Source organism: Biomphalaria glabrata, chromosome 11 (genome assembly GCF_947242115.1).
Source record: "Biomphalaria glabrata chromosome 11, xgBioGlab47.1, whole genome shotgun sequence".
In the NCBI taxonomy this organism is placed as follows: domain Eukaryota; kingdom Metazoa; phylum Mollusca; class Gastropoda; family Planorbidae; genus Biomphalaria; species Biomphalaria glabrata.
Genome location: NC_074721.1, coordinates 15130748 through 15142817, shown reverse-complemented (window position 1 = coordinate 15142817; position 12070 = coordinate 15130748). Strand labels below are relative to the sequence as shown.

The 12070-nt window shown below is 35.2% G+C and overlaps 1 protein-coding gene across 1 annotated transcript; it reads right to left on the bottom strand.

The window, feature by feature from the left end:
• Positions 1-2852: 2852 nt before the first annotated feature.
• LOC106069811 (uncharacterized) lies at positions 2853-10474 on the bottom strand. The gene is made up of 4 exons (XM_056045712.1): positions 10237-10474; positions 7601-7753; positions 5799-5936; positions 2853-4086 (listed from the first exon to the last, which is right to left on the bottom strand). The coding sequence occupies exons 3-4, from the start codon at positions 5894-5896 to the stop codon at positions 3213-3215; spliced, it is 972 nt and encodes a 323-aa protein (XP_055901687.1). The 5' UTR covers positions 5897-5936; positions 7601-7753; positions 10237-10474; the 3' UTR covers positions 2853-3212.
• Between the last annotated feature and the right edge of the window lie 1596 nt (positions 10475-12070).

Below are 12070 nucleotides of genomic sequence, written 5' to 3'. Positions count from 1 at the left end.
AAAGTCATTGAAGGTTAATTTAAGTAATAAGTTTAATACATTACAAGGATGTTCAGAATAAGAAATAACTACACTATTATTTATTTGCAGGGAAGTGAAGTTGGCAGTTATCAATGTGGCTGGGTTAACACAAGTGCGGAACACAAGTGGCAAGGAATGTAGTTATAACAAATTAAGCCCGAGTAGCTTGATATGTTTGAAAAATGCACTAAATTGTAGGCATACAGTCCAGATGATTGGTGAACCTCTCAATGTGAATACACAAAATGGTCTTGAACTTGGATCTAATATATTGGGGGCTACATCATTACTGGACAGAGAGATTACTTTTTTGTTTGCCATCAGTTTTCAAATGGTTAGAAAAAGATAAACATGAAACAAAAGTCTGAATTTTTTCATTTTTTATCTTCAGAATTATAGTATGTAAATTTTAAACACTATAATATCATTTTTATGTGAAGAAATACTATATCTCTAATAAAAAAAACTCTCAGGAAATAAAGGTTTAATTATCTCGGTGTTCCGGTAGGAACAAATTTTACTCTTATTATTTCTCCTTATACTCAGGTAAGGAATGCAAACAGTGTCACTAGGTTCTTGTGTAACAAAGAGGCTATAAATTGGTTTGTGTTTTGTTTTGTTTTTGTATTCTGCTATCTAAGTGAGAAGGTTGACGTGCACCCATAACGAACGCTTTTAATTTGAACTAATCCTAAAACATAATCTCATTCACGTTGAGAATGAAAAGACTCACAGAGGTTTAAATGTTTATCTCCGCGCTGATAAAAGTTATAGTATTTGTCATGCCACTAATTCAAATGTTATTGTTAGTCACACCACAGGCGAATCCATTGAACAAATAATGACAACCTGGACTTAGAGGTCCCTATGGCTAGGGAACTGGACTTTCGTGTCTAGTGTCATTTCTTTTTCAAAGCAACTGAAGACTTCGTTTTATTGCATTCAAAACAATTTGTTAGGTTAAGTTGACAACTCGCAGAAGAGCTTTTTGTTTTTTAGTAAGACATTTTGTTGTGGTTTTCTGTAGGTTTAGCTTGGCCTTCTCCTTTCCTAGAATGTTTAGTACTAAAGGAAGGTAATGAGTGTAATTATCAATTTCCTCGATTTTCCTCTTTTACCTCCCTTGTATATTGCTGTACTGAATATAACCCATTGATAAGATTGATATGTAAAAAGTATGTTTAAATAATTCTAGTAATGTTGTAAGTCATATTCAATTAATTCTAGTAATGTTTGAATTCAGGATTTAGTAAAATTTAACGCTGTTTTCAAAAAGCTTATTCATTCATTGATAGTGGCTGATAGTAGCCTAGGATTTTCCATTCTATTCATCTATCATGAAACTCATTTTATTAAGAAATTATGTTTCACGGAAATCGAATATCATTTGAATTGTATTGTCTGTATCAGGTAGACAGGTGGGAGAGACGGCAGATCGCCCCCCCCTTCTATCAAAACAGACCCCTACATTGGGTAGGGAGTGCATTTTAGTGGAGAAATCACAATATATTCTCCTATTACCCATGACTTCGTCGCCTTTTACGAGACCTTTTCTCAATCTTAGTTTTCACTATTATATAAATAATATTGGATCTACAACTCACTTTTTATTTAGACTTATAATATACAAAATCAGAGTGATAATCCTGCTTCGTATTTTTTCCTTCTAATCACTTATTTTAAAAGAGCTTTAAATGACTTACCATAGCTTTAGAACACAAATATTATAAAGATATGTTGAACAAAATGTATTATTACAAATCTGAAACACGATCCCAAAATATTATTTTCTATTATTTTGTGTCCACTCCAAAGTCCGAAATATTATTTTTCAGAGACATTTTTCTTTTAAAGGCGATCCGTGAACCCCATTTAATTGACCTGCTTCTCTCAAGCACTATTTCCAATGTAGTTAGGGGCACATAATTCATCTGTGAAAACTTATTACGTAAAAATAGGAGTCAAATGGTTCTTAGAGATAAGACATTGTAATATGTATCCTGGTTAAAGAGTGTGTGTGTATGTGTTTAAATGGTGACGATGCAAGAGGTTAGCGATTGGTTGTGAATGATGCAACATAGGTGGCATTGTCGTCACTTTGTCTTAGTTAAGACAGAAGACTCCAGAACGTGAGACCGACGGTTGTGTTATTATAGTGAGTTAGATTTTGTTAAAAAAATATATTATTTTGTTTTGTGATCTGTTTTGTACGGATGTGTCAAGCTGGCTTAGAGTCTAGGCTATGAACTGTTTTATCATTCTAAATCAATAAAACCCAGGAAAGAAACATGCTTTTTGGGTATTTTTTATAATGATACTACAACAGTTTTTTTATAGCTTTTTACTTTTAGCAATCAGTGGATAGAGTTGTTGTATTGTCAAAATTAAAGAATTAAAATTAAAATACATCAGATTTTCAGATTATGTTAGAATACCTTTACTTGGCCTAATATATTTGTCTTGCAACATGACATCAGCCTGCCAAACATGACATCAGCCTGCAAAACATGAAATCAGCCTGCAAAACATGACATCAGCCTGCAAAACATTACAATCACGTCTGAGACAATTTCGTCTTGTACTAACTAGTCAATGTTGTCTAAAGAGTGTAAGAATCAGGGTTGTTTGTACACTTATTGTTTGGGATATTTGTGCTGAAAATTTGGAAACCTGACAATTTCCCGCATGACTTACCAAACTGATGACCCAAGAGTGGACTCTGAATTCAAACATACTCTCTTCGTTAATTATTTTTATGTTGAAGTTCAAGTTGACAAGAATAGCAACAAAAAAATAAATAAGTAATATTATTTAATCTTTATATGACTCCACCTTTGTTAGTCTTTAATATTTCATGTACAATTGAAATTTTTGAAACAATCACGTTTTTATGTACAGTATGTGCATACACTAGTTTTAAACAATTTGAGCTTTTGTAAATTTGTTTTACATTTTGTTGCAAAAAAACAATTAAGTGTCATTATCACTCAGAGGCGTAGCTAAGGTGGAGGTAGGAAGGCGGAGAATTTGGAAACCCAAATGATGAGTGTGTATTTTACATTAAATATTAAATACTACGCAAAATACAGGGGCCCACAAAGAGGTCAAGCCCCCCCCCCCTCCGATACAAAATGATGGCAAATTCCTAGCTACGCCACTGTTATCACTGGTATAAAATTACCAGAAAAGATTCAAATTTCGCTCCAAACGTCCCTTGATCTTCTATGAAATATTTCTCTGAATGATTCTCTAATCCGTTGCACAAATATTAAATAGACAAGAAAATTCATAACATGAGACAGATCTCTAAGAAATACCAGAAACGACTCTACCACATGATTAGCTCTATACGTCTGCCAAAAAAAGCTAAAATAAAATGTTTCTGGCAAGTTTAAAATATTAAACAAAATCGAAGAACAAAGCATTATTCGACTTAATGAGCCTTCCAATCTCTGACGAATTTTAGATTTGTTAACATTTTTAAAATTCTCTTGGAAAATGTGTACTTTTACAATGACTAAAATCGTAATAACTGTAGAAAATAAACATGGTCCAACACAAGCAACAGTGTTCATTATGATATAAAACATGATTCCTGATATATTAATTAGAATACATTTGTTTGAATCCTCATCATAGGTTCTTGTCATTGCATTGAAAAGAACGGCGTATGAAGTAAAAATACATGCCATTGTTGCCATAGTAACGTGCAATCTTTCTGTCGAAACAAAAGATTTATAATGAAAAGGGAAAAAAATGGACAGAAAACGTTCTATGCATATCACAACTAAAGTCCAGTTGGCTAGAGCTACAAAGGCAACTATAGGAATGGTCATTGTAACGCAATACAAATATCCAAAGTTATCTGTATTATAATAGTCCAAGACGTCGGTCAAGACTTTGCTCATCAAGGAGAGAGTATCGAATACAGCCATGTAGATTGTTAGTATCGATGTTGCGCTTTTCAATCGTCTTAAAACAAGAATAATCGAAGTATTCCCCAAGACGCCGAATACAAGCAGGACTGAGGTAATCGTCAATCTTCGAAGCACGTCACTCCTAGTGCTGCAACAAAACAAAAAGTTTGATGTTGAATAAAAACCTCACATTGTAGAAAACTTACCAGACATTACAATGAGAAACAATTTTCATGTGCATGTGTGTGTGTGTGTGTAAACAATGTTTATGTGCATTGTCAGCCTCTGTGTGTGTCTGAGTGTGTATGTGTGTGTGTGTGTGAAACAATGCTCAAACTAAAGAACACAATTTTGAAGACATTTCAAATTAAAGAAACATAGAGCCGAATCTAAACAAGCAATAGAAAAAAAGAATACTGTGAAAAAAAAAGCAAAGCTTATTTAAGAGAGAGAACCACTAATTACAGCCATTTATCCAAGAATTACAGTGTTTAGCTCCCTTTCTCATGTAAAATAACAAAATGAATTACTTAGCATTAATTGATTAATTAGCTGGTTAATTTTTGAATTGATTCTTGTATAGTCATCGACTATAAATATTTATGCAAAATTTTAACTTTATCCTAGAATGGGAAGTGAAAAATAAAAAAGTGTCAACACGTAATAAAGGGATTAAATCCAAATATACATCCATATTTCTCATTAAGTAGCATTTAGTACCCTTATTTCCATATCAAACAAAAAAAGCTATGCAAAGTTTTAACTTGATCTAGGAATTGGAAATGGGAGAAAAAACATGTTCATACTTTTAACCAGACAGACTGAAAGAAAGACAGATAGAGTGAGTTGATTTAAGCTTTGTAAAAATAAAAAAAGGTCGAAAGAGGCACATATTTAAATCTTTATGTACCAGGGAAATGTTTATTTGACTTGGCTCCAGTTTGAGTAGTCAATTTAATTTATCGGCCGAAAACAGACACTCCCTCACCCCACATGTCCGCAAAGGAATTGTACCAGAATGCACTGATAATGAAGGACGGGCAATCCAAAAAAAGTGTTTTGAAAAGTCAATGAAATGTTTGTGAGCGTGATAGTTTTATTGAAACAATGAATTACAGGATACACTTACTGTAGCCAGTATTTCATTATTTTATATTAAAATTGGTATGTTTTTATATGCAGTGAAATCTAGTAGCCCTTATAAGAAGTATTCTATATCCGTCGCCTCAACGTGGCACCTCCGTGGAAAGTCCGCCCGGGGAACTAGATACGCTAAGAATGAAAGCGAGCAGAACCTCCAGTGGGCTGCCAGAAGAATGCTCTAGATTCTAGATGCACGTGGTGAGAATGGAAGAAAGGCCCGCTAACCCAATATTATCAGTGGCGGCACTGTTCCCAGAGGGAACCATACGTATGGTGATAGTACTTCTACGGTTTGATTCGGTACATTATAGGAGTAAGGAGAGTCCCTCCGGCCTTCGCATTGGACGAGAAACCTATGACGTTGGTTCAAGGAGTCGTGTGTCATAAAAGGACTGGTGTGAATAAATCATCACTTTGTTGTTGGGGGCCTCGCGACAGGGAGATCGATGAAGTGCCACCTTCCAATCCTGCCCACAGGATAAAATTCTTTCTAGGGTCAAGGACTCATAAAATAGATTTATCTCAAACCTTTTGAAATATTTGAAGTGACCCTTATAGCAAAACGCTTTCTATTTTTTTTTCTTTCCAGTCAGAAAGGCCCTGCCTCTGGACAGTTTCGTCCTTCTGATTTGAAACTCATTTCGGGTCAGTCAATTATAACTGATAAGAATAAAATATCTACTTTGAGTATGTATTTGTAACATTGAAATAACTTACTTCTCGCTTTCATTGCTATTCCTACTCAATAACGTAAAGTTGGGTACAGAAGGTCTTGAGGAGGTGTTCATCTCATACGTCTCATTCATGAGCCACATTGTGGAGGTGTTCTTGCGTTAAACATTGAACTCAAACTACCTGAGGAAAAAGGCGATTATAAATGTGTTCTTTTTAAATGTATTTTGTTCTTTTGTTAAAATAAAAATAAGAAAGCTTGTGAAAAAATATATTAACCCTTGTAGATTCTCATCTATAGTGGATAATGTGTAAAAAGCAAGGAATTATATCTTATTGTTGTTGTACGTAATATAGAAGTGTTGATAAGTGATGCATCTTTAAAGGCTTAGGAAACAGTTCGTGCATCGTGGTTCGATGATAACCACTTTTGTTATCCAGGGGAGCTGAGGGCATTGCACTGAGGTTTTGTGCCTCCTGGTGTGGCTGCTGAGACCTATGTGAGTATTTGGCTGAACACTGGGAAGGTTATTCCACCTGGAGTTGGTGTCATTGGCCTTGCTTTTCTTCTCTGGCGGTTTTCTTCTGCCAGCATTGTTCTCTTTTCCTCAGCAATCTGCCAGTTTTCACAGCGCGACGTCATGATGCTCTGTCGGGTGGCTGGGTCTATGCTGAACGCCTTAAGAGAAGCTTTGAGGGTGTCCCTAAAGCGTCTTCTTTCACCTTCGTGCGAGCGCTTTCTTTCCCTTATTTGGCCATACAGAAGTCTTTAAGGGATGCGGCGGTCTTCCATTCTGCCCATCGTAGCTGGGACTGCATCAGGATTTTGTGGATGCTTTGCAGACCCGCTCTTCGAAGGACTTCAGTATCTGGTGTTTTTTTCTTGCAATTTGACATTCAGTATTTTTCTTAGGCATGTCATGTGGAAGTGGTTCAGTTTCTTTGCATGTTTTCTGTACACTGTCCATGTCTCTGAGGCATAGAGCATAGTAGGGAGGATGACGGCTCAATAGACCCCTAGCATTGTGTTTGTGGTGATACATCGTCTATTCCAGACATTTTTAGACAATCTGCCATAGGATTCGAAGGCCTTGGCGATGCGCAGGTCGATTTCATTATCGATCTTACCGTTTCTGGAGATTGTGCTGCCAAGATATGTGAATCTGTCCGCTGCATTTATAGCATGTCCATTTATCTTGATGCTTGGATGCGAGTAGGCTTTCCCAGGAGCAGGTAAATATAAGACTTCAGTCTTTTTTGTGTTGATGGTAAGACCAAAGTCTGAGCATGCTCTTGAGAAGTCACTGACGAAGCTCTGCAGATCATTTTCAGAGCTAGGCATTTAGGGCACAGTCGTCAGCAAATAGCAAGTCCCTGATTACTGCTGATTTTATTTTTGATTTTGCTTTGAGCCGCCCCGGGTTGAATAGGCCCGAATTTAAAACATTTAATAAACATTGATAGAAAAGAACGTATATCTCCCAAGGATCTGACTCGAAGTTTCTTCATTCAAAATCTGAAATCTCAATGCGTTGTATTTAATTTCGCTCAGCTGTCATCTAAAAAATTTCTGACAGTATTATACAATCTTGTTACTATTTTTATTTAAAGGAATAAGAAGATAGTAATTTTAAAATTTAATAATCTTCTTTTAAAATTTCAAAATCAATTTTTAATATTGTACAATACTCAGATGATACTCAGATCCTACTATTTGAGTCATTTTAAAAAAATGGAATTGCTTATAAAATGGGTTCAGCATGTGGGACTATTAGGAAAGTGTGACATAAATGTATGCATAGTTTACTATCTATATTTCTAGCAGAGAATAATACTTATATACTTACAGCGGAACTGAGCAGTGATACGATGATAGTATCAATGATTTACTTTAAGAGAAACAGCTAGGACAGATCCACGAACAAAATAATCTACTATTTCTTCTGGAGTACAATATCAATGACAACAAAGGTGTTCCAAACATACGAATTTATTTTTCTCTAACAAATAAAACAATTAGGAAAATTAATCTGCATGAAAAATGTATCCAGTAAACCTTTTCATAAATGTCAAAGTAATGAATTGTTAAGTGCCTAGAGAACTTTGTCATCTGAGCAAGCCATCCTACTATTTACTGTATGTAGAAATTGTTGTTTAGCATCTCGCTTATATTGTCACAAAGTTTTATGCAGAACGAAATTGATGTTTGGATCTAGAAATGCTGGTAGTAGAAGACAGATGAAAATCCAATCAAATAATTTGTTTTAGCGAACCGACTTGAAACACATAGAAGGCAACGATGACAAATAGTTTTAATATTATTTTCAGTTTGTGAAATCTCAACTTGTCAACACAAGAACAGAAATGTTTCCTCTAGTATTGGTTGCTAAATGATCTTTAGATGTAAGTGTGTGCTCTACAAGGTCGATAGTCTCTAAACTTATCTTAATGTTCAACGTTTTCCGTTACTTGTCAACTTCTGGTTACTTTAAGGATTGCATGTAGGCGAGACTTCGCGGCAAGTGTTTTGTGTTTTGTGAGAGATGAGCTCCATACATGTAGAATAGAAGATAATTAAACAGCACAGATGTTCATTGTCCCTAACTCGTCAGACAATGAGACTTCTCTGATTAAATTCTAATAACAATGAGATTCCCTCCCCTAGCCTAAATCTCAACAACAGGTAAAGTTGGGGCTAGATGTAGAAATTGGTCTGACTATATTAGTCATGTACTATAAAGTTGCTACAGGTTGACGCTGTACACAAATATAGTGGGTCATATCAAGTGCACGATGTGACCTAGTAAAAAAGTCAAGTTTCCCTTTCAGACCTTGAGATCTTTAGGGCAGATGATATAAAGGTCATCTGTTTCTGTGGCCCACAGTTAACGAGGGTGTCATGTGGCCAACACAAAGTCAGTTATTTGTTGATTTAGACATAGACAGTCAGGTTTTTTAATAAATTGCATAGTTTTTTCTCTGTTACTTAAAATTATTTTTTTTATTTCACTTGGGGCCTTCAAATTCACTTCGCCTTAGGCCTCTAATTATCTAAGGCTGATTTATCAGACCTCTGTTTTATACATTTCTAAGATTAATGCTATTTCTTTCAAAAAAGACCACAGATTAATTTGTGTTACACGAACTTATATTTTTTTTATGACGGCTTTTTTGATAGCACCGTTTCACTGACGTTCACATTTAGCTAAATAAGTATAAACACTTTTCTTCAATTACTTGATGGTATAGAGAGAGAATAATTTCATTTTACTTTTTTAATTATATTACTAGACAGTATCGATGTAGATGATGTTATAGATGACCTTTGACCTTTGCTGCACAGAAAGCACGACGTGAAGCGATATAAATTGAGATTTGTCACTAGTGCATTATTTCGCCTATAAACAACGTATTATTCATTAAAAGAGTCTTAATGATTATTTATTGTTAATTTTACTGATATACTGTACCAATTTGAATATAGGCGTATGTATTTATAAAGTGCATTATCTCATGTCATGATGTCAAATGTAAAAATGCGAGGGGTGACCAAATAGGTCAGTCCCTACCGGGCCCCCAAAGAGGTCAGTCCCTCCCGGGCCCCCAAATCCCTAGCTATGCCTCTGATCATCTTAGAGTGAATTTAGAGTTTTAGACCAAGGAATAGAGAGATGTGTAACATTTCACGTAATGTCTAATGAAAGAATGTTCGTCAGAAATTCTAAATTTATGTAAAAAATACATTTGAAACACACAATTGAAGCTTAATTTTATTAAATAATGAAATCAATATTTCGTATTTTCATGTGTCAGAGTAAAAAACTATCTGCGCAAAGTGTAGTTTCTAAAATTAGATCTAGATCTAGATCCTTTCAATCTTTTCATGTAATTATTATTATTATTATTATTATTATTATTATTATAGCTTTTATATAGCGCTACTTTCATGCTTATAGCATGCTCAGAGCGCTTTTGGTCCAATCTCATTTGTGGACCAGTGGGGGGGGGGGGAGGGGGTATCTAGGAGTTTGTTTTCCGAGCTGCCTTTAGGCGTTCAGTAAACACAACTCTGCCCGAGTCGGGTGTCGAACCTCGAGCCCCCTTCTAGGTAGGTAAGCCAAGCCAAGTTCAAGCGCCTAGATCGATGAAGTTATAATGCTTTCATTTAGTTGGAAAACTTTTTTTAGGGTCTTAAATTTGTTTTAGGGCTACAATACATACACTACGGTCTAAGTTAGTACCCAAGGAACATTTATGCTAAGTTTTATCAAGATTGGTCAATCGGTTTTGATTTCTATTCGTAACATACATACATACATACGCCTTACTTTCTACTTTATAATATAGATGTCGGGCATTGCTGGTTTTAGCCTACCATAAACTAAAAATAAACCTATCAATTACACATTTAAAAGGTTTTATATGGATATTTGCATTATATGATAAATGACGTAAATTATTTTTGTTAACTACGAAAACTTACGCTATCGAAAAAGATACCATCATGAATTTGGTGTCCCTTATTAAAACAGGCAATCAGTATTACATAGGTAAATACAACTAAATATACTTAAAGGTATCTATATTTTCGCAACATAAGCAAAAGTATCATCAATGTACATAGAGTGTAATAAACAATATACGTCCTACATACACTCGACTACCTTGCATAATACACTCAACACGTGTTCATGTCAGCACAAGCTGTGCCCCAAATAAACACAGAACTTCTGTCCTACATCAGGCCTAGACACCGTGCGTCTTTTATTGTGCAAAGGGTATCCTGTCAACACCCTCCCCTTAAATCTAATAATTCTTATAAGATTAATTTTATTGGCCTTGCATCCCATGTGTCTCCACCGTACACTGTCTTGTAAACTAGACCTTTAGCCCGATAATGGAATTTTATTTTTACTTTTGAAAATATTCCATACATCTTTGTTACAACAACTTTTATTTATATCTTTTACAGATGCCACGACATTTTTTGTGATCTGTTGGACCGTTGGGGCATCACGCATGATTTTTTGACCATCTTTCTCCATTCTTCTGTGTCATTTGCCTTCGATAGAGCCTCTTTCAATGGCAGGCCCATTCATTGTTTTATGTTGTCTTCCCATCGCTTTCTCTTTCTCTTCTTCTTTTTCCTGGTATTGTTCCCTGAAGGAGGGTCTTTGTGAGCCCCGAACACCTTTTAAAAAGACCATAGAGTTTTAGTTTGTGTTGTTACAATAGTTAGCAGGTCATCGTAGGGTCAAATCACGTAATTGTAAGTTGTGTAACACCAGCTTGGAGATAAGAAAAAGGCAGCGTATATTTGATCTTAAACTATAATTTAACATAAAATGCTGTCTAACAACGAGACGATATTTCAATACGGCTAGACAATAAAATCTAATCAATACATGTTAGAAATCACCAAGAAAGTTTTCTAAAGTGCAAATGTTACAGAACTCATATTTCTGATTGTCACGAATCGAAGCGGAAGTTAGCTGTGACCTTATTCTCAAAATTTCAGGTTAACGAAAAATCACGCATTGTTCACGTGTTCATTAATAATGAACCAAACAGAGAATCCCTGACGCAGCTCTAGAAAAGGACAGAAAGGAAAAGTCTTGAGGAAGAAAATTGTACGTTCTGGAAGGTACGAGTGTAAAAGTAGAAAAAAGGAAGATTTGTTTAGATTTGTTTAGTCGTGAGTTTTTGAAGGAGTATAGTTTATCCATCGTGGTTTGATGATGACCCATTATTTTCAGCCAGTGGGTTCTATACCTCCTCATGTGGCTGGTAAGACCTATGTGAGCCCGTAATGTTCAGCTGCTCACTGGGCAGGTTATTCCAGCTTGAGGTAGTGTCAATGACTGATTTTCTCTGACGCTTTTCTTCTGCCAGTTCTGTTCTCTTGTCCTCTGTAAGTTGTGCGCCAGTTTACACAGCGCGTCGCCATGTTGCTCTATCATGTGTTTCCGTCTCTCAGGTGGCTGGGTCAATGCTGAAGGCTTTCAGAGAAGCGTTTTCTTTGACCACCTTGTGATCGCTTATTTTCATATAATTAGCGGAAGTAGTAAATAAATCAAGTTCAAACTGGTAAAGTGAGTTCAGGTGAACCTTAATGCTATTCTTCTTGTGTTGTGTGACTTCATTGTATTTGTAAAATTTAGAAAGGAACGTTTAATACATTGTATGTTATATGTGTATATTATTTAACAGATATATATATATATATATATATATATATATATATATATATATATATATATATATATATATATATATATATAGAGAGAGAGAGAGAGAGAGAGAGAGAGAGAGAGAGA